This window comes from Triplophysa dalaica, chromosome 1, assembly GCF_015846415.1.
Source record: "Triplophysa dalaica isolate WHDGS20190420 chromosome 1, ASM1584641v1, whole genome shotgun sequence".
Classification (NCBI taxonomy): Eukaryota; Metazoa; Chordata; class Actinopteri; order Cypriniformes; family Nemacheilidae; genus Triplophysa; species Triplophysa dalaica.
The window spans coordinates 32,987,254-33,010,421 of NC_079542.1; the positions used below are offsets into that span (position 1 = coordinate 32,987,254).

The window sequence follows — 23,168 nt, forward strand, 5'->3', positions numbered from 1 at the left end:
AGTGACTGAAAGTGAAACATGACCTTCATGATGGCAGTAGCAGTAGCACAATAACCTAAACACCTGCCATAGGTGTGTCCATTATACTATACGACATCTGATCCCATTGGGATCACATCACACAAGACTGACACTTGGCCTTGCTACCAAGACACATCACTTCTAATCAAGAGTAAAGATACCCAAATACTTACAACATGAACTGTATAGGTTGAACCTTTGAGACGTTGATATATCTGCCAAATGCAAAAAATGTATACGTGGAAATGCAATTTGAGGCTCATAAACCCAAATGGGCAGAGGTTTTGTCGGATAAACGGGCCATTCCAAAATTTAATTTAATCATCATTTCTAGATGTATTGATGTCATTCCAGACCAGTTTCTGTTGAATTCAAACCTCACGAGTGACACAAAGTCATCCAACAGCAATGTGAAAGACTGACATCATGACAAGACACATGACAACTCTGATCAACAGCCAGATTATCACATAAAAATTACGTTTGAACTTTTCCTGAATACATGTAGAAATTTTACGGTTGTATTAAAAGTGAACGTTGCAGTATTTGAGGTATGAAAAAATACGGAGCATCTTTTCTGTTATTTTCACCTGTTCTCTGGTATTCTGCAAACAAATGCAAATAAAAACAATATTTTGTGAGAAATTTTGTTCATAGTTCACATAACGAAGCAAAAATTATCGTCTTACCTAAACAAAATAGTGGTAATCATTTATATATGGTCTCAAAAACAAATTCACGGCTATTCTATTGCTTAAAACTTATAAAAAAGCAGCTGTTTTCCAGAAAAGAAAATAAGAAAAGGTTAAGGCGATGGATGGTCCACTAGCACATAACAAAGGTAACAACAAAACAAACAAAGATTTGTCATGGGCATCAAGAAAACTGGGGACATGTAAATTTCACAACAGATTTTGAGGTATACATACCATTATCTTCACGACAACCAACTGATGAGGTTTATCTATTAATCATGAGCTCAGTGTCATTCTACACTCTAGTCTCAAATGAGTAACAGCATCGAGGTTTAAGGTTTGGGAAGCAAGGCGTAAATATCACCAAAAACAGTTTGATAGAAAATTGAAGGGCATTGAAACACATTTACGAATTTATTCCAGGGTATATTATGAACAACCCTTAGTTATTCAACTATGCTAGAGACATGAACGATACCTTAGCATGTTTTGTATACAAATTCATCCAAAATAGCCATCAACTCGCATTGCCATGAGGTTGGGTTGATTTTGCCCAAAAACATCGGCACAATGCTAGAGATCTACAGATATTCTCTAAGTCTAGCTGTAGTCCATCTCCATTTCTATAACATCATCAATACCGTCTGTGTTTTTGAGTTTACATTAATAATAATGAAAGTGTAACAGGACACTGGATAAGTGGGGGTGAAGACAGACCCTTACAGAGGAAGAGGAGTCACTTGCATCACAGGACAGGGAAGTGCGTCAGCTTCTCTCTTTTTAGCAGGAAATGGGCGAAACCTGGGACGAAATTATTACTCCAACATTTTGTGCTGTGTAGGAAGTGTCTCCTGATAGCAAAAGCTTCCTGTTGTGCTTTTTTGTTTTTTAGCACGAACAGACTGAGGTGCCATTAGGCTTGTCTGATTAGGTAATGGGTGAATATTAAGAAAACATGTCCCGGTCACATTTCGCACACACAAATACAATTACAATTTTAACGATATCAATTCATGAATCATGCATTGAAAGAATTTCCATTGTGACATTTTCTCCTGCAATTATCCTTATTCTTAGCACTGTAATAAGCAACAAACAGAGCATGTTTGTCATTATTAATCAATGGGACTGCTCATTATTTTAATGTGGTATTTTCTGTACAGTAAACTGAAATTGAAAAATATATTATTGTAAAGAGAGCTAATTTGGAGTTTTTTTTTAATATTTATTCACCCTCTTGTTTTTTAAAACCTGTTTTTGACTTTTTATTCTATGGAAAGCTCTGTTGAGAAACTTCTTGGCAGTTTTTGTGTCAATGGGCTCCAAAGTAGTTACCAGCATCTTCTTTTGTGTTCTGCAGAAGAAGGAAAGCCACACTGGTTTGGGATGACGTGAGGATGAATAAACGATGAAAGAATGTTAATTTTTGGCATTTTCTCATTTCTTTCTGGTTAGTTTTGACAGGGACACGATCTTCACATTTTCAAGAACAGCTAAAATATCTTATAAGAGATTTTGAGACTGTCCTCGATATGATTACGAACCGACACTTAATATTTCAAACACTGCTTTGCTGAAGCTCTGTAATAGAAAATGCTAGCGTGTCTCACATTAATAAATTAATAAATGTGGTGTAGTGTACAGGAAATGTGTGGGATAAACCTCAACACGCTGATGCTGTTCCCTGTGTGGCCGACTACAGAGATAAACATTCCAACCTTCAAACACACCGAGTCTGGAGATGAAGGTAGCAGGAGGCTTATCGAGGTGTAGGATAACAAATGGAACACATCAGGAAAGAGTTGAGGTAGTTTTAGACACACCCATATGTCTGTAGTTAATGACTATGTATTTAACAAGTCCTTCACTAAAATGTGGCCTTTGCAACATAACGTCAATTTACAATAAGCCAAACAAATGATTTATTTTCAGCGAGTTCTAGGATGTGTTCCTTACGACACATTAATCAGCAATGTAAATGTAAAGTCAAGTATTTAATCTTTTGGACTGAGATGACATTTATGAGAATCAACATTTTAATAAGTTGAAATAAATACTCCAGTACATGCATGATAAAACATAATGGGGTGGGCAAAGAAAAAAACTAAACACAGCACATTAAAATATAATTGTAAGTCTTGTAAATAGTGTAAAACCCAAGGCACACACTCACAGCAGCTTTTACTCATTACAAACTCACACGCGGCACACAAACTCTGTATTTCTCTCAATGACATCCATTCAGCAAAGCACTGAGGTAAACTTTCAGTTTAAGTTTTACTGAGGCTTCGGTTTCAATTACCACTTTTTAACCACCAGAGGAATTTTGACAGTTGTCAGTTTTCGCAAATTTAGCAAACATCCTAATCAAATGAAAACCCTACAAACATCACCTCTGACCTCAACCTGAGTGAAGCCGACTGCCATGAAACGTTATTTTTGATAAACTGTACATTTATTCAACTGGGTCAGACTACCACATGGATAAACCTGATTAGACTTTGGTTCTTCGAATAACGTGCCGAGGGGCTGCTCTTATGTGTGTGTTAATTCACAGAATGAGAGTTCACTGGCGGTAGAGTTCTGGGTGAGGATCGTTCCCTTAGTGCCTGAGACAGGAGTGTGCATCCCTCCGAAACGGCGCAAGCGGAGTTCCGCAGCCGCTCCCGGTAGATGGGCATCTGGGAGCTGCTCTCGGGATGCTGAGCGATATCCCTGAGGCCCTGGGTGAGGAGCACGCAGGCCGACACGACGCTCATGGCGCCGCCCAGCACGGCCGTCTGAACCCCCTTGCCCTCGGGAGTTATGAGGGCGGCTTTGCCGAGGAACTGCGGTTCGGTGGCAAAGCCCACCAAGGCATGCACGGCCTGCACAAGCGGTCCGCTGAATAGGACGCAGCGGTTGCGGGTGAGCTCGTTGGGACAGGCCTTGACCTCCCTCACGCACGCCAGGAGAGCTGTGGCGCTGGTGCTCATGCACTTGACACTGGCTTTGAACTGCTCCTTTGCAAACTTGTCCTTGGATTTATCACTGGCCATCGAGGAGGCGTCCGTAAGCGTAGTGAGGTTCTTCAGGACGTTCTGCGACACCTCCAGGAGGAGGTGCGGGGTCAGGTCAGCCATAGTTGTCAGGCGGAGAACGTTGCAGTTCTGCTCCACTTCGTGCCGGCAGCGGGTGACTTTGTAGCGGTCCACCAGCCCGGCGACGGCGGCTTGCGAGCCCTGGGTCTCCACGGCAGCCAAGTACGCCGCGTGCGCCGAGTACTCCGTCAGCGAGACCACCAGGTTCCCCATCTCCACCAGCCGGTCCCCGACCTCCACAAACTTCCCCATGTTGAGCTGGCTCTGAATGTCGTGGACGATGATGGAAAGCTCTTTGGTTCTGGCGATCACGGTGTCGCGGCATTTCTCGAAAGTCTCGGCTACTGGCATGCCGTCAGCATGGACCACTGGCCTTGTCTCGCTGGACAGCAGAAGCAGGTCCGCCACCAGCTGCATTTTGCTTTTGCATGCGTCACAGAGGGATGAGAGTCTTTTCCTTTGTTGCAAGCTGCCACTAAGGGTGTTGGTAGGAACGTCGCAATCCGATTTTCCCGAGCCACTACTAGCCATAATAGGGTGGTCGCACTTTTTCTAAATAAGGATGAGACACTTGGATTGTGCGAACACTTATGGCATTTTCTTCCGTTTAAAACAAGGTTTCTATAAATTGAAAACTGGCCATAGAGTGTGCTGTAAAGTCCTTCAGAAAACAAAGTCCACCATCAGCTCACACGGGACACAAAATTCTTTGAGTAAACATTTGCAAAACAACATGAAACTTCACTTGATGCACCCGTGAGCACCTGGCTTCTTAGATAACGAAATGAAACAAAACAAAAACTTTATATATTTGGATATTTTTAAGCATTTGTGGGAAAACAGAGGCTCGGGAGAGTGATAATTAAATATCCCTTCAGTTTACAAACTCAGAATCGTCCGAAGTTTAAATAATCCGGTTTAAAGGTGCACACCGCAAAAAATCCAATCAAATTCACAACTACCTTTTCAAAGGTACGCTACAGTCTGATCAGTTTCACAGGATGCTTCAATGTCGGTCCAACAATGAAACAAAATCCAAAACACTCTTTGAAAGGCTACTGCAGTGCCATGTGTACAATGATGCCCAAAAGTAGGCAAAGTGCAAGTTGACAGACTTGTATTTTACAAGTAACAGACTTCCAGAAGCCGCTTCTCTTTTTATTCCTTGAATCGCGGCATATGAATGAATGTCCTGAATGACGGTGACGATGAGTAAAGATCGAGGACGGAACCGACGCGACCCTCCGACCGAAGCGCGAGCGCTGACCGCGCGCCCCGCCACCTCTGCATCATCATCCCAGGACAGCTCCGAAGTCCACAAAACGCTCCCGAGCCGCTTTCAACGCTTTCTTTTTCGTACACGATCCCGCGTTCTTTGGGCGAGCTTAGATCCGTATGCATATCTATCGTCCGAAAGCCCCCTTCCGCAGAAACGCAACGGTCATCCGGTGACGGATAGTTTCGCTTTTGCTCGGCATTTTCCGCGCTCGACCAAAGCGTTTAACGTTTCCACGACCTCAGTAAAGATCTCGAGAGTCAGTTGTAGTCTCCCGCTACATCTTGCGTATCAGGAAGCGGCGGGAGGGTGTGGCTGAATAGCCTGTTAGCTTCCCTCAAACCCCGAGGCTTTTAAACACTCCACGACCATTATATCCGATCACGGAGCGCGTGCGGGACCCAAACGTCCTCCTTTACCTCACCCACCGTGTGTTTCCCTGCAGTAACGTCCGTGGGGTGTGAAGTTGTGCTCATTCCTCACCAGTCATCGCTTTCCGAGGCCGCGGCGCGAGACTCCACTACCGGTCTGAGGCGAAAGTTACACCCAAATAACAGCCGCTTCCAGAGGAGTCGCGCGAACAAACCCTCCTGCTTCCTCTCTTTGTTTAGCTTGTTTCCGTTGTAGTTTGCAGTTTGTCCTTCCCTGTGTGTCCAACAGGTACTCTCGCGTGTGGGTATTTACTACTTTCACGATGTTCGTCTTCAAAGCGGCATACATATAGCTGCGAATTTTTTGTTTAGCGGAAACGCCGGCTATGTTTTTTTTCCTTCTAAACTTACGTCTTAATTGTTTTATAAAGTTTGATTATATGCTTACAATTCGGGAGGTGTTAACGTTGACTTTAGGTGCTTGTATGCATAATGTTTGTCAATAAAAAATAATATATTGTCAGATGTTTATTTATTGCTGTCATTTTATCGTGTGATAAATTTCCTTTAGAATAAATTAACATGCTGTTAAAAAGGTTTTTGAAAGATTGCTATTTATTTGCATTACCATCATTTTACCATTAATGTTATGGTTGAATTATGGTTACTGTAGTTAAGCCATGGTTCATTTTAATAAATGTATATTAGAGTTTGTTATTATCGTGAGGGTTCTGTGTTTTCATTTTCAAATCAATCATCTGAGCACTGTTTTTCGCGAGATTTTTTCACCCTACCGCTCATGGGATTAAACATCATCTTTAAAACATCTGATTCATTATGGGAAGGGATTCACTTCTGTAAAGAGCTACGACGTAAACGCGCTAAAGTACTTCTCATTGGACAAAACGAGACAATGGGGGAGTGGCTTCACCGAAAACCTTCCCTCTCTGAACATGGTATTGGGTCACGTCAAATGTTTGCATTTACATGAAAAAACGACACTCACAAAATTATGTACAACATAAGAAACTTGTTTTACCCTTTGAGCTTATCTACCTCAGTGCCCGTTTTATAAATATGTGTTCAGTACGACGCTTTGATGTTAGCTTAATGTGTTTTGTCTGCATGTTTATTGAATAACAATAACAATGTTATAAAACGATGGGGTTAAAGAGAGCATTTGTATATAGTGCATAAAAGCTGAGCTGGGGGCTGAAGCCGCAAATACACCATGTCAGTTGTGCAGCTGCGTAGGGCACCGTGCCATTGGGTGGGGTGTCCAGAGAGAGGAAACCGTTCGGATTCTGTTAAATGAGCCTCAAACTTCATATGAGTCCCATGCACAAGCACTAGTACTTTATGAAAAAAAATTAGTGTGCACCGTTTTGCTACCTTCTGAATTAATGTAAAGTAAAACAGCCCTGTCATAAAGATTCTTTGTTTTAATTATGTGTTATTTAATTTATGAGAAGATGTTTAAACGTTTTTAAAATCTTGTAGTTGTTGAGATGCAAGTTATCATTTTGGATTAAATATCAATGTTATTTATGTTTTTTTTTTTTTGATATTTTGTAAATAAAATCATCCGTCTGGTGCTCCGCAAACTGCTTCCGTAAATTAAGAACGCCTCAGAAACCTTTTTTTCTTTTCTTTTATCCCCCTACACATACAACAACAACTTAAAACTTCACACACATTTATTTTTTAACTTTTAAAATGCGTTGAGCAGAAAGACACGCCCCTTATACCATGTGAGGCGGCGGAGGGTTTTATCCAATCAGCGAGCTCCGGGTTTAAAGATGGCGTCTCCCGTCAGCTGCAGAGCAGTAGCAGTGTTTCTTTTTCTTATTTTATTCATTTCGGTTCATTGCACAGATACTAAACCCAAGAAGAAGAAAGACATACGGGATTATAATGATGCTGATATGGCTAGACTGCTGGAGGAGTGGGAGGTAAGTTTAAAATGGACCAAAGCTCACTCACCGTTTCTTCCGTAGGGCAGCCAGGGGCTAGTTGTCACATGGGCTTTTACAATAACCAGTGAGGCACGAGCAGCAATACAATAAAGGTCAAATAAACAATTGGTTAAACTTGGGACACGCGTGTGTTTAACAAGGACACTACCCATGTGTTAATGTGTGGAACATGTCCGATCCGCTTACTCTTACTTAATTTTTAGGCATCTACATTTACAAAATACTGGTACTTGGTTAAAGGCTCTCGCGGTACTTTTATGTCATCCGCCTGTCGGATCTTTCGGCCCCGCATCGAGTTGAACAAGCCTTTTTTGTTGATATTACAAGTAAAAAAAGTCACATGACCATTCGTGCCATGTTTTGGCAGAACATTAGTAAAGATAGGATGTAAGGAATTCACATTAAGTAATGTGTTAACTGATGCCCCAAATGCAGGACGAGTAAGCGCAGTATGGAGATTTATTAGGAACAGTAACACAGACAATATACACTGAAGAGCACACAAAGGGTTTGTTGTACACCATCTCTTTCTCTCCTCGTCAGTGGGAGGGAGAGATTCCCCAAAGTCTCAGTCATCCTTATGTGGTGGAATGTGATTGGAGTAGAACAGTAAGGCTTCAGAAGTTTTATAGGAGCAAAGGTTGCCTTTAAAAGTGTTGTGTGCTTAAAAGTCCACAGATCATTTGCACATATATATATTTACTTGACTACAATTCACTAGTGTCACCCTTTTTTTAAAGACGCACAAACATATATATGAATCAATTGTTACCTATATATATTTGTGTATTTGAATCTGCAGTATTGCGCCAAAGACCTATGAGAAGTCTAACAAGCCTGAAGTGTCACGTCAACAGGGCATTGTGACAATGAATCATAGAAAGTTTTATCTTAATACATGTAAACATTGTGAAAATATGGCTTCCCACACCATTACAAAACTCGAAATGCTGGACAACGTAGATAGAAACAACTTTTGCAATTGCAAGCAGAAATTGCAACCAAAAACCCTGTTTTATTGGACTTGCATATTATGAGAAGAGAATTTTACTAGATGCATTCTTTGGCTCTCAATAACATGATAACGTTATTATTATCATATTTGATAATCTACTTGATTGCTTGACATCTGACTGTTTTGCTCATTGCAGAAAGATGATGACATTGAGGAAGGTGACTTGCCAGAACACAAAAGATCTCCTCCGCCCATTGACTTCTCTAAAATCGATGCATCCAAACCAGAGGATCTCCTGAAGATGTCCAAGAAAGGAAAGACGCTGATGGTATTTGCTTCAGTGTCAGGAAACCCGACAGAGAAGGAGACCGAGGAGATCACCAGCCTGTGGCAGGGCAGCCTCTTCAATGCCAACTTTGATATTCAGAGGTGAGGACATTAATGAAAGATATGTATAGGGGCCCTTACCTCATTATGGGATAGCCAAGATCAACTCTCAATTTTGAAGCTCTTGTGAATAAGCTGTTGCTTGTTTTCCCGTCAGGTTCGTGGTGGGATCTAACCGCGTCATCTTTATGCTGCGCGATGGGAGCTTTGCCTGGGAGGTTAAAGACTTCCTGATCGCTCAGGACCGCTGTGAGGACGTGACCGTGGAGGGACAGGTGTACCCTGGGAAAGCCGGAAAGAAAGATGACAAAGGAAAGGAGCAAAATGAGACTAAGAAAAAGGGGGACAAGAAAGCAGCCAACCGAGCTAATAAAAGCAAACAGGAGCTTTGACACGCGAGCCTCAAAGGCTCATCATAGACTAAAACCGTTTCGCTATAACAAGTGTTAACAGTGTACGTGATGAAAACTCAAATCATCTTTTGAAATCTTCTTTCTGAACTTATGTTGTGACTCACCTCATTTTTTCACAGTTACAATGTCATTGATTCAAAGAATAAACAACTTTTATATACACTCCTGCAGTGCATTTGTTATTTACCAAAAGAGTCCATGCTAATGTTCACCTGTGTCTTTTAAATTCAGAAAAATATGAATACACCAATCCCACAGAAAATCATTTTAAACCTTGCTAAAATACATCCATCTTTACATTTTTTTATGTATAATGAACATTTAAACTTTGTTAGATTAAAAACTAAATGTGATATTGTAAAGATAAAACGTTTGCGAACTTAAATAGTTGGCTACAATTGTTGGATGTGTAACCCTGACGACAAACATTTTCACCTCAGATGTTTTTGTACTGTGATAAATCATAAAAGACTACATGCATAAATGTTTCTCACTAGACTGGATGACCACATTCACAATGTCTCAGCTGAATGGCTTTTTGTCGTTTTATACAAGAAAGTATGTGTTCTGATTTCACTGTTTACATGAAAGCTTGCTGTGTAAAGCTGCAGTGCATCATTTGTAAAGAATTACAGAAATGATCAGATCAGAGGCCTCGTTTATGAAACGTGTGAATGCACATATTTGATTGTAGAGTGTGCTTACGCAAAAATCTGAGCAGAGTTTCATAAATGAGGCCCATATAGAGTCAGTCAGAAAAAGCCTCTGGCATAGAAATGAATTTAGTGTTGCTATTGCCCCAGTTCAAGAGCAATATTAAGCAGTAATGGAGCAATAAATCATCCTTTACTTCTCTGAACCACCACATGCCACGAAACTAGTAAACACAACCTTAAGAAAGCTGTTTCATATTGAATGAGAAATGAAGCACTGGAAATAAATAGAAAAGATCATCTCGACCATGATCTTCGATTCTTGTAGGCCCAGGTAATTCTGTGTGAGGATGTTTTTTGTGTGTATGTGACTTTTAGTGAAACACATTATAAACTCAATGAAATCAAACAGGAAAATTCTAAGTGTTTTACGAAGTGTTGCAGGGATTATTCTTAATGATTCTGTGCAAACCAATTTTTTGAATGAATTTGCACTTTTAATCTTTAATCAAAAACATTAAGCTCCTCTCCCCCTCTCAACGACAACTCTTTTTTTGATTGACAGTGATATAGTATCAAAACATAGACATAAACAAAAACTAGGGGGAGTTTACAAAAAGATATGAAAGAAATTGCAAAGTTTTAAAAGGGTCATATGGCACGAACACGTGTATTTCTTTGTCTTTGGTCTGTTGGAAATTGTATTAGATACGTTAAATTGAAAATATTAAAGTGTCGGAACTAAAGATGCATTATATCTAAAAGCGAATGTTCACCCAGACCTGCCTGAAACACCTCATAACCACACCCCCACAAATCTACGTCAGTTCAAAAATCTACGTTTTTCTCATTTCAGAAGCCGTTTCACTCGGATACACGTCACGATACGGAAAAGAAGTCAATCGCAACTGCCGTTTCATGGTGACTTTAATGGGCTTTAGCTGAGATACTCTTATTATAGAGATGGGAGGGTTTGTAATACTTCTAATTGGAGAAGCCTTAGCGGCTAACAAAACCCCTTGACCACCAAACCAAAATCCAGCTTCCGGTCTCTTTTCCTGCTATCCACTGAAGCCAGGGCAATAGCATTAGCCGTTGCGTTCTTTGTCTAATGGTTGTAGGCTTTCCTTTTAAAAGGGCTTTGGCTCTATGCATACATGAGGAAGGATGAACCCTTGCCAATTTCTGGTTGGGAAGACTTAAACCAGAGAGAAATGGGAAAATTAGAAAATAGTTAAAGGTGTCATGAACTGGCCTTTTTTATTGTTTTATACAAATTGTATGAGGTCTACTTATGACGTTTTCGTTGTTTTTACATTAAAAAAACATCAAAATCAATAGGTAATAGGCGATTTTCTACCCGAGCTTTTAGGCCAGCTCAACAAACACTCGGTTTAAATGGGCGTGCCGCATTGAAGATTTACCTCTTATATAACAAAAGCTTGGGTTAAAAAGCTGTTAATTCATGACAACTTTAATTTTAGCAGATGCTGTAAGTAGCATCATACAGCAGTGGTATATAGAAGTGCTGTTCTACTGTATTTGAAAAGATTACTTTCAAATGTAACATTTGAACACGCCACTTCTATATACCACTGCTGTGTGCTACAATGTAAAGGATCTGCTTACTTAAACAATTTTTTGGAAAAACGGAAACTGGCTACTATGGTTCTTCCTATAAAAAGCTGAAGTCACACATGCATAGAGCCTAGCCCATTGTGTCATAAATGTGGAAGTATGCTACATGTTATTTTTAAATGAATAGTTCTGCTTACTGGATTCGGATTGGTCGTAGCCGTGTAAACAATAACACAATGTTGCTATGCGACATAAACAATGCTTGGCTATTTTTGGTATGCAGTTACTATCTATAGCTAGTAGCTGGGTTAAAAGGTCATAGTTCTGCTTTTATAGTGAATAAACCACAGATATCAACCAATCAGCATCAAGGACCAAAACTATTTGTAATTAAGTATAATTAAAAAATATATGAATAACTTATATTTAATGCATTAGATTACTTTAGATTACGGCCTGCAATGAACCACATAATTAAACATGATTTATAGTGTAACTAATTGTAACAATAATGTACCACTACAGTACATATCTGTATGTGAAGGGGAACAAAATGCAAGTTTAGGTAATTAAGGGGTAAGATGTTAAAAAAACATTTATGAGGAAACTGAATGCCATATAAACATCCAAATCAAATCCTAAAATACTTAATTATAGTCTCAAGATATCAACATTGATTTTGCACATTTTATACATTAAAATTCAGCAGAATAACTCCTATTTAAAATGAATTATTTTGTAAGTTTTCTAAAATGTATCAAATATAAATTAATCCTAAAGTTAAAAATAGTTAGCCCTTAGTTTTATACTTTAATATTCAAATTTCCTAAACTTTAAATATTGTTCCCCTTTACCCACAGATATTTACTGTAGAGGTACATTACTGTTATAATAAGTTACGGTGTAAAATCTGATTAATTATGCGGTACATTGCAGGCAATAATCTAAAGCGTTACCAAAAAAATGTGATACGTTTCATAACTTAAAGCAGCCCTGCAACAATGTGTGATGAATTCTGACTTCTTTACAATGTTAAACGTGCTGTCTTTTCATGCTAAACATGGTAAACTTGTCAAAAAACGCGTATTACGTAGTATTTCTGTGCTCAATACACTCCACAAGCGATCGTACAGGTTTCGGAAAGTTTTTTTCGAACATATAAATTTCGAAATATTTGTTTCGCAACAACCTTTCTTAGTCCCTTATTGGACAATTCTCCCGGAAAAGCACACAGCACGGCCACAGGAGAGCAGGAGAAGGAGCATGCACAGACGTCACTTTCACTTGTAAGCAGGAGAGCATATTTTCGCGAAGTTCAGGTGTTTGTTTGTTCACTGCATTTGGGTGATGAAAGTTATATAAACGGTGTATATAACGCTGGATTTGGAGATCGTTTGAAACTGATATATGGAGCCGTCCCAGCGCTAAAAGATTCCGGACAAGAACCCCATGCGGTGAGTGAAACTGATGTCTGTGTTTTGTTGACAATGGGTGCGCACCTGCTTTGGTTCAACCTACCCCTCCCCCCCCCCCGCACGCGCGTATGTTTTCGGAAACAATCGTAAAGATGTATCTTTTATAATATGATCAAACTAAATACTCTTTGTAGATACGAAGTATCCAATACCACTCTATAGGTTCTCGAGATTAAAATGTGATCTTTAGAAACCCTTTAGCTTATGCCCGCTTTAATCGAAGAACTGTGACACATCTAGCAGGCTTCATTTGTCACTTTAAAATTTAGAAGATAATTTTTCAATTTTAATTTACATAAATTATTCCCAAACCTAAAAACAATTATTTGACTTGTGAATGGGAAATTAGTTTGTCCTCTTTTGAATCCTATCGAATCCGTCTGTATCTTTTATGCTCAAAAAACTATAAAGACGGTTTTATTTTTTCATGTCTCAGGAGAATTTTTTTTAACTTTTTCAGCAAAAAGAAACACAGCTGTAACTCTGTTTCACATTTTTCCTCTCTGTTGTACTTGAGTCCATTGAAAGTTCTTATGTATGTATCCACCCTACTTCGGTATGGCCTCCCTGGTCAAATTTCCTTGCCATCTGCCGGAGTAAAAACATCTCCATGCTCCCCCACCCCAATATAGACACACACAGAAAGATAAATACAGTGAACCATAAATACCTAGGACACCATAACAAATATAGGCAATGGAAATGATGTCACCCTCCACCTCCTGTGTGCATCAATTAAAGCGATAACAACTAACATTTGAATACATCACAAAGTAATTAGATCATGTATTCAACATTACTGTTCGATGTGAATTCACAGGTCAGAGTTCAGCAAATTTAACCATGGTATGCAGCAAAAGACAAAACCTCCACACATGTGGTTGTGTTCCCATCCAGAAATCAACTGAAGTATGATTTATCGATATATCAGCCTGCACTTCCAAAATATTTTTTCTTGCGTGCTGTACTACTTTAAAATTAAAAATAAGAATGTTTACTTTCAGTCTACATTTATGTACTTCTAAGAGATATACTTAAAATTACACAAATATGACTCATACTGACAAAATTGTATTTGTTATCAATCTTTTCCAGGAATCCTTATTTGGTAGCTTATAGAGTAAATAAAATGTGTAAAACCAAAGTGATCATAACAAATCTACTTCAAGTACACTTAAAGTTATATCTCAAGTATGAAAATGAATATCTTTATAGGGAAAGTAGTTAACTACTATGCAAAAATAATATAGAAATAGTAAACTATAAGTATGATGTTAACGGAAAAGTTGACTTCAAGTATATAAACTACCCAAACTAGATTTCTGTCAGTATACTTTGAAGTGTACTTTCATAAACTAAAAGATGTTCAGCAAGTATGGACCTAAGTTATCGCTAACTTGTAGTTAAGCAGTAGTGAACATAGTTTTAAAAAAGTACAACTACTATACTACAAGGTGGCGATAGTTGACTAGTTCCATACTTTCTAATCATTTATTCGTTTATGAAAATACACGTTAAAATATACTGACAGTAATCTAGTTTGCGTAGTACTAAAAGTTTACTGCGGTCACACGCAAGTATACTTTTATAAACAAACAAGTTGGCCACTTTCCTCCAGAGCATTGAAATAGTTCCCTTACAAGTATACTATTTGTATGTTGATGTTAATATATTGAATACATCTTGACTGAAAACAACATCCTGACTGAGGTTGTATCCTACATTTATCCAGACAATTTTTGTCATATATTTATACTTTGCAAATTCTCAGTCTAATTTCTAATTCTTATCACAAATTCAATTCTTTATTACGGAACAACACATTTAATGGGCACAAACTGATGTGACGAAAAAAGATGAATTCATTTATTCATGTACAAAAGTGTTCATACCTCTTTATCTATAGTCATACATTTGCTTTACTTTGAAATCAGTTACATTTACATCACACCCATATACAACTTAAAGGTAATGTCATGTATATTTGATTTATACAGAGAAAGTGAAACTTACATTTTTGTTTTTACAGATAGGACAGAAATACATTACAACTCAGAAGTCCCTTTGAAGTTCTCCCTTCTTGATTTGTGTAATAGTGCCTGTACAATAAATAAGTATAAAATATATCTCTGTTATCAATCAGGTTTTTTTAGAAACACACAAAACATACAAAACAACAACAAATTACAATCCCCGAAAAAAGACCAGCTATTTCGGCAAAGGGACATTGTCGTACGTCTTGCCAATTTCTCACAGATCATCCCCATGTCTTTCCATTTTAAGACTTTTTTGTTGCTGGCTCTCTCGTACAAACAAAACTGAGAGGACAATCTAGTGCGTGACGAGAAAATTTTACAAAAGAAGAAGACTCACAACATTTACAATTTGAAACCTCTTTTCTACATATTTAGAAAAACACATGTTTCTCAGAAGAACGTAATGGCGAACATCACAGAGAGGGACAAGAAGGAGGAATGTTACGTGTTTGCTGTTCACTTTTTCTTCTCGAAAACTCAAGTATAAACAATAGACAACACGATCCAAAAGTCACTTAACGTCCACGTCGTCACATACGATGGAATCTGCTGGGAGGGGTTGCAAGGTAACATAACACATGCTCATTTTTGATTGGTCGTTTCAGGTCCGGTGGGCGTTTGCAGGCGTAGACGGCTCGCCCGATAGTGGTGCTACTAAGAGTCTGAGTTTTTCTGGGGTGCGTCGCTTGTTTTCAAAGCTTCGCTGTCTTGACGATGGGGATGGGCAACACTTGGTGGAGTTTGACACGCTCTTCGTCCACGGTCATCCTCACCCAGTGAGGCCGGAAGGAGCCTTTGAAGCCAACAAAAGCTAGCTTGTCTGCAAAAGACACAACATGTTGTTTTAAAGTGACCTCCATTACCTATCAGCTGTATTTTTATGTCATGTTGTCAAAATGTAATGCATTATTATGTTCATTTTCTTATTGGTCATTCATGGCCTTAAGTGGTCTAATTCCAACATTTGGTTGATTTATTTGTTACAGTTTGTATCAGTTGAACTCAGACTGATATGATAAGCAGAATGAGATTCTGATTCTCACCAAGGTTATTTTAGTTTGCTAAAATAAAATATTATTGGAAAAACTTTAACTAAATGAAACATTTAAATGTTGGCTAAAAAATAAACTGAAATAATGTTAAAGCACTTTTTATAATAAGTTATAATCATAAACAAAAACATAAACATAAAAATGAATTAATCTTATATAGCAACATAAAAAAATTAATCATAAAATGAAAAAAGCATATACCAAAATTGCTAAAACTTTAACTTAAATTAACATATAAACTAAAACTCTAAAAATAAAACCTAATTGAAAATATAAATAAAACGAAAATCCATACTATAATAACTCTGCTTCTCACACAAACCTTGAATGGGTTCAATTATGTGATTTTTTTGCTTTTCCGTTCTCTGTTTACAGACAAAACGATTTATATACAGTATTACGTGTGAAAGAGAACACAATGAGAACTATTCAGACAATCTGTTAAACATTCGCTGTCGTGCACGAAGCGATTCGGAACCAATTGTGATGAACTTGGAATGTAAACTTTAGGGGTTGGAATGACAATTCAATGTGATAAATACTGCTTAAGGGAGGGCCGAGAGGAAAGACCCCGCTGCTTTGGAATGTGTGTGTATACGTGTGTGCTGTCCAGCCCAAATCTTCACACATGGGTGGGATTTTTCTTTCATAGCCTAAGAACTTCACAGCACGAAGAAGGAATTTCATGGTGAAGAATACCAAATACTTTGGTCTATAAAAGTCCCGAGTGCATGCAGTCAGCACATTAAAAAAAAATGTAGGATAAAGAATTGTGCTTTGAATATAATGACATCGATTGCAAGGACTTTGTTGGTGAGAAAAGGTGAGAAAGAGAAGCTTTAAGAACATTTGACTGAAAAGTTGTTTGAGAAACAAAGCTGTTGCTCCACTAGGGGGTGTCGACAAACTTTCAATTGAAACTCAAGATGACTGATTTAAAAAAAGACAAAACATAGCACTTTTATATAGCCCATTTGTTTGCCGATGGTACTTACGATTATATTTTTGCATCTTACGAAATTACGTTTTAGCGCTTTGTTATCCATCCATCAACTCAGTGTTTCTGTGAACATTATTACCTTTCAACTTCACCGACTGGTCTGCTCCGATGGTCTGGAGAACTTTGGTCCACGGCCCCCTGGTGACCAGTTTTCCTTTAGAAGTGATCAAAATCACTGAACTGGAAGAGCAAAGATGAGTTTCCATCACACACAGCACTTAAATCAAGGCTATTTTCAGCCCAGATGATTGTCACCGGCCCTCCTTCTGTGCTTTCATATTAACTCTCAACTCAACTCAACTTTATTTATATAGCGCTTTTTACAATTTTCATTGTTACAAAGCAGCTGTACATGAGACACATTTAATACAAGTATGAATTCTAAAGCAGCCCCCCCGGCCAGGCAGATAGTGCAAAACAATATGCAAACGGTATTACAAGGCAAACAGCCCAGTTGAGGCAGTGCCCATTTTCATCTTCATACTTGTGCCGTACACTGTACATTGTTACACAAATGATTCGACTTAAAAGATTTTAAAGTCAAGTCCACGTAGTGTAAATGGGAGTAAATTAAACTGAAGATCACATTTAATTGTACTATTGAAATTGTGAATGTTTTGCGGGCAGTCTTACTCGTCTTTGAGGTTTGTGATGTAGTTCTCTAACTGAGCTGGGATTCCCTTCAATATGGAGTTCCTGAAGCCTTTAGACTCCAGAATTTGCCCGCTGTGACCGTCAATCACGGTCAGATGCACACCGTCCTCTGATTGGTAGATCTTCTTGCCATTGACCTACAGAAAAGCCAACAAGAGAAGCACGTTTTTTTTTTGTAATGTCTTATTTGTAAGCGCCCATGTTAATTTGGAAATGCTATTAAGTTGAATAACAAAAGTAGTCAGTACCTCAATATAAGCAAAGTCTTCTTTGATGTGGAAAAAGCGAGTGTTGTACGACTCCAATTTGATTTCCAGGAAGTGCTCGGGTGTTTTGGGCTGTAAAGGAAACAGAAAATTAAATTGTGAAATATGTTATAGCAAATGCAGGAAACCCATTGTCTTAACAAGTTAGTTTTAAAGCTACAGTTTGTAAATAAATGCCGCTAGAGGGCGCACGATCAAAACAACAACAATGCTATAGATTGATGACGCTGTGAATGAGCGTGGAATGATGCGATCTGTTGTCTTCCACTCCACCGCTGATGGCCATCATTCAGACGGGAACAAGACATCATGTTAGCGGATGAGGTAAAGTTTTATAATTGTTGCATATAATTGTGGTCCATAAATAAGTGACTGCTCGAAAAAAGTAAGTGGATTGCTAGAAGCTAGACATTACTTCCGCATTTGTCCACGACACTGTTGTCATGCGCTTTCTACGTCAGTAAAGCCGGTAAAGGGTAGCCCTGTGTCACTGTTTGGAATGCCGATTTCCTCACGATTTACAAGTAGTTGGAAACATTTGAGGTATTGTAAGTACTCGGCTGAATAAAATATATAACACTAGCCTAGTGTTTTTTTTTTATATTTTACTGCAAATTTGTTACAAACTGTACCTTTAACAAACTTTGAAATGTATCAATGAATTAAATTTATAAATAATACAACTTGTCAGTACACATTGTGTTCAAAATTGTACATAGTATATCATTCATTCTTCACAATTTGGATGTTCGGAGACTTCCTGTGGACCATGGAGCTCTTGCAAAGCAAACTCTAACATTTGCTCTCTTTAAACATCATCTTCTAAGCACCGGGTTCATGGATCTTTATGGTCAGAAGCCCGAGATGTCAAAACCGAACGTCTCAACATCCGACGTCAAGTGGAACATGAAACACCGTCGAAACAACAGCGCTTTTATAGATCTTTCAAAAAAACGTCTTCTCACCAGTCTAGAGGGGGGTAGTTTTTTGGGCATAGGCACATCTACGACGGGCATCTCGGAGTATTTGGGATAAGCTTCATCCATGCAGTCACTGGGGCCGCTGCCGGGGGGAATGAGGGCTTTGATCTTCACTCTTTCACAGCCCTCGACCGAGCAGAAGGCAAAGTCTTCCTTCTCATTGTGTGCTTTGATTTTTAAGAACAGAAGCCTGCAGGGATGACGGAAGACAGACATCAGAGAGAGAGAAGCGCTTCCAGAAACAGAGACCAACGATGGGAAGCGGTGACACTCTTAGAATAACATTGACACCAATAATTTACTAAACTGAAGCATTCAAGTGAAAAGTAAAGCAGTGCAATTGTGTAATCTAATTGTGTTTTATTAGTGCAGAAATTAAATTAATTAAATTGTTAAAATACTTTTCAAAAACTACATACTCTTGTTTTCTGTACTCATCTTCATTTTTTCTTTTTAATATATTTAAGCAATATTAAGTGTTGTTTTGGACCGAATATTGGCACAACTGTAATTCAGTCATGGGCATAAACGTCAGGCAATAAAAGTTGAGATATCGAAAGTATGCAACTTTTCATGAACAAAGTAATTTACATTTTACATAAAAAATTTTAGTAACATTTTATACATACAAGTTCGGTAGTATATTTTATATTAATAATTTAGACAATTTGGCTTAAAGCTGCAATTTATAACTTGCCTCTCTATCGCCATCTCTGTTTGAAATTGCAGTTTATTTTACAAATTTATCTTTTCCTGCGTTAAAGTCAAATGACTTTATTTGATAAAATATCACTAAGCTGTAGGCGATTAGTGTTTATTTTAATAACGCATAGACGCCCATATTTAATTCACATAAGCTCAGACATGTCGAGTTGTGTTGCTCAGATTTAATTTTGATCCTGTCGCCTCTGCTCTTGATAATTTCCTGTCCTTCTCAAACCCATTCACTATCTTTACATTCACTTCCACTCTGAAGTCTGTAGTGCAGATCGTATCGTACAGCGACTCCATAAGCTGTTATCTGTAGGTGCTCTCACCCAGTGTCCTCGTCCCAGTAGTAATAACCTCTCGTCTGATGCGAGTGGCCCATCTTCTCCCCTTGATTGGTCCTCATGAACACGCCGGTCTTACGGGTCTTTTTGGTGAGGCGGTTGTGGATGTCTGAGATGATGGTGAACGCTGTGCCTCTTGGGTAGCAGATGCCCACATTTATCCAGTCATTTCTGTGAAAGAAGCAAACAGGCCACAGCAATGAAAAAATTATTAGGTTTGACAGATTTAAAAAATGGCATCAGTATTTGCATGGATCACTAGGGGGCGTCATCGTTCTGTTGAGAAGAGCATTGAGATGGATTATTTGCTCCTCTTGTCTAGTTAGTGAGAGAAGCAGGTGTATATTTTATTACAGGTGTCATTTGGAACAACACAAAACAGTAGATGAGAGCTAGCAAACAGTGTATATTATACCAACATTTTTGTAATCGGTTAAAAAAAGGTGTAAGGTGTTTTCAACTAAAACTAAAAATATCTTGTTTTTAAGGTCTAACTTAAATTGTGTAAAATGTTTCTTAAAGGTACAGTACACCCAAAAATGACAATTCCCGACAATGTCCCCATGTCATTTTAAATCTGTATGAGTGACTTTCTTCTGCAAAACACAATAGAAGATATTTTGAAGAATGTTGATAACCAAACAATATTGGACGCCATTGACTTCCACAAAATCAAAATTTCTCAAAATATCTTTTTTTGTGTTCCACCAATGAAAGAGTCATTTACAGGCTTTGAACAGCCAAACAATAAAAGAATTAAAATTTTGGGGTAAATAAAAAAATGACTTGACTTATGGTGTGACTTGGGGCTAACTGATTGACCCATTAGGAAGTGTTTGAGAAACCTCTATATAAAACTTAATTTTTTACTGATGAAGCCAATCACGATCAAGAGTTTGTACACTCGATAGAGCTCACGCATCAATCCGTCACTGACCTGTTGAAATTGATGAGCCATATGGTGACCTCAGCAGGAGCCACCTGATCCCAGTGCATGGTGTATCCTTTCCCAAGAGTGACGACAGGCTGAAACTGCTGGTAGTGATTCCCCTTCCCTAGAGCTCCCACCAGCACCAGAGGCTTGTCTGGATACTCATCTTTCACCATCTTCATGTTAAGGTTGGCTGGATTCCGGGTCTGGACGTAAATCTAGGGGCAATTTCAAAGGGTGTTTTAGTGATGGAGCGCTCGATGGGTCTGACAGACTGATTGGCTTTCACCTAGAAACCACATTTTAAAGGCTGACAAGGTTTTCACAGACGGTGGACAAGAGTCCTTGGAATGTACAAAACAAGCTGCTGCCCTGGAACATGCGCTGTTTGCGTGTATATGCTTGCGACTTCTCAAGTTAAGACTTCTGGCGCCAAACATGGGCATGTTTTGGAGGAGAAACATGACGGCGTGCCAGCTCTGGGTCGGACATACCTGGGCATAGCGCCCGCTGCAGATGGCAGCTCTCCAGTCTGGGATGTCAATACAGTCCGGGTGTCTCAGGAGCCAGTTGTCCTCTTTGACGAGGAAAGCACCGGGGTATTCGCTCACAGAGCCGTCGATGTCGTGGAAAATGGTTGTCTTGTCGCCATCCATCTCCATCTTGTTGAACCAGGGGCCCGGCTCGCCAAAGAACACTCGTGAGGTGATCTAAGGGAAAGAATCCAATGTGAAACGCATGGTTAAGATCATTAACTAAAACTGACACCATTGAAACACTGTTGTTCAAATGAAATGAAATCAAATACATATTATTTCAACCAAAACTAAACAAAAATGAAAAATGGTACCTGGCGATAAACTGCAATAAGTAGTTACTTGAAATATATAGATATAGAAAACAAACTGTAAACAAAACCGTAAACATAAATCAAATTAAAACTAAATAAAAACATTTAAATAAAAACGTACTACAATGACAAAAATACATAGTAAAATGAGAAAAAAATTACCAAGTATCTAAAAATAAAAGCTAATTTGAAATATCTACTACAATAAAATTACAGTAAATAAATCTAATCTTTAAAAACTGTAAAAGCGTAGCATAAAATTGGATCCAATTTGAAACAAAATGCTGATTTGGAATGACGGAAAATAAAAAAATTGCATTGGTTTTAAAAACATCAAAATGGGCTGGAATATAAATAGCTGAATATGAATGTCTGTAAAAATTCATTTAGACATTAAACACAAATTGGTACAAGTATATTTAGTGTACAGTACTGTATTACTATAGTACTGTAGTATTAATTAACCAAAATACACTACAGTATAATGCAGTTTCCTAAAATAATTCCTAAAGTGTACAACAGTATTTCACTTTTGAATGACGCTCAACGCTGTTGTAAATGCGTCCAGTAAGAGACTAGAAAAGAGATGTTCATTCCCTGAACAAGTCACATTTATTATACCACAGTCTCTCTCTCTCTCTCTCTCTCTCTGTCTCTCTGTGTCAAACAGCCGTCAAACAGCCGCCTGCAGCTAGCAGACACTCCAAAATGTTATAATCCTCTTTGACATCCTTCATAAAATCAATCAGTGTTCTAGAATAGCTCGGAGCCTGTGACCCCATCCACTATTATTAAATAACACAAGGAGGCCTGACACAGTCTGTCAACGAGGTCTCGGATGATGCTCGCCATCCCTCAAGGGAGCCAAACTTACCGGGACGTCATCAAAAGTGATGTCGGTGACGTTGTTGTTAGGGCAACTCTGCCACGAGTTGTTCAGGCGGAAACCGAAAGCGCTCGTGTGCCTACCGTCCAGGGCCACGAATTTACGGAAAGTGCAGTTCTGGACGTTGATCGGCCCGTCATAGATTTGCACCCCACGAATAGGGAAGTCCCTGTAGGGTGAGGAGAAGCACAGGTGAACTTGTCAGCACTCATCAAATCCGCGCACCCATGTTGTGTGCATGCAAGAGAGTGCAATGTTAGCTCCACGTAATGCCCTCGGCAGGCCAGCGTTTAAACAAACATTTAGAAAATCAACAACAATGCAAATGAAGTGTGATACAATGTGAAGCTGAGCTGAAAGTAAATAAGATTAAAAGAACTTTAAAGGTGAAGTGTGTAATTTCAGCGACGCCAGCAGAACCGTTTCGGGATGGAAAAATAATGACATCCCCAACCCCGCAGAGGCCGAGCTTATTATGATTCTTCTGTTTGTTATGCTATTCTGGAAACAATACAGAAAAATTATAATGCTCGTCCTCTGTGGGATTCTCTGGGTTTGGAAGAAGTCATTAAGAAATTGGT

At 38.7% G+C, this 23,168-nt stretch overlaps 3 protein-coding genes across 3 annotated transcripts in view; 1 reads left to right on the forward strand and 2 right to left on the reverse strand.

Moving 5' to 3' along the window:
* Window positions 1–2,653: 2,653 nt before the first annotated feature.
* Window positions 2,654–5,812, reverse strand: tlnrd1 (talin rod domain containing 1). Its single transcript, XM_056759354.1, has one exon. The coding sequence runs from the start codon at window positions 4,325–4,327 to the stop codon at window positions 3,263–3,265; it is 1,065 nt and encodes a 354-aa protein (XP_056615332.1). The 5' UTR covers window positions 4,328–5,812; the 3' UTR covers window positions 2,654–3,262.
* Window positions 5,813–7,236: 1,424 nt separating this feature from the next.
* mesd (mesoderm development LRP chaperone) lies at window positions 7,237–9,336 on the forward strand. Its single transcript, XM_056752463.1, has 3 exons — window positions 7,237–7,395; window positions 8,571–8,803; window positions 8,919–9,336. The coding sequence occupies exons 1-3, from the start codon at window positions 7,243–7,245 to the stop codon at window positions 9,151–9,153; spliced, it is 621 nt and encodes a 206-aa protein (XP_056608441.1). The 5' UTR covers window positions 7,237–7,242; the 3' UTR covers window positions 9,154–9,336.
* A 5,388-nt stretch (window positions 9,337–14,724) lies between these two features.
* cemip (cell migration inducing hyaluronidase 1) overlaps window positions 14,725–23,168 on the reverse strand; it is a 73,832-nt gene continuing 65,388 nt past the window's right edge. Inside the window, 9 exon segments of the mRNA XM_056754942.1 lie at window positions 14,725–15,736; window positions 17,048–17,148; window positions 17,602–17,759; window positions 17,871–17,960; window positions 18,854–19,058; window positions 19,906–20,091; window positions 20,858–21,069; window positions 21,346–21,561; window positions 22,576–22,756. Of these exon segments, the coding sequence (XP_056610920.1) occupies window positions 15,609–15,736; window positions 17,048–17,148; window positions 17,602–17,759; window positions 17,871–17,960; window positions 18,854–19,058; window positions 19,906–20,091; window positions 20,858–21,069; window positions 21,346–21,561; window positions 22,576–22,756 (1,477 nt within the window). The 3' untranslated portion in view covers window positions 14,725–15,608.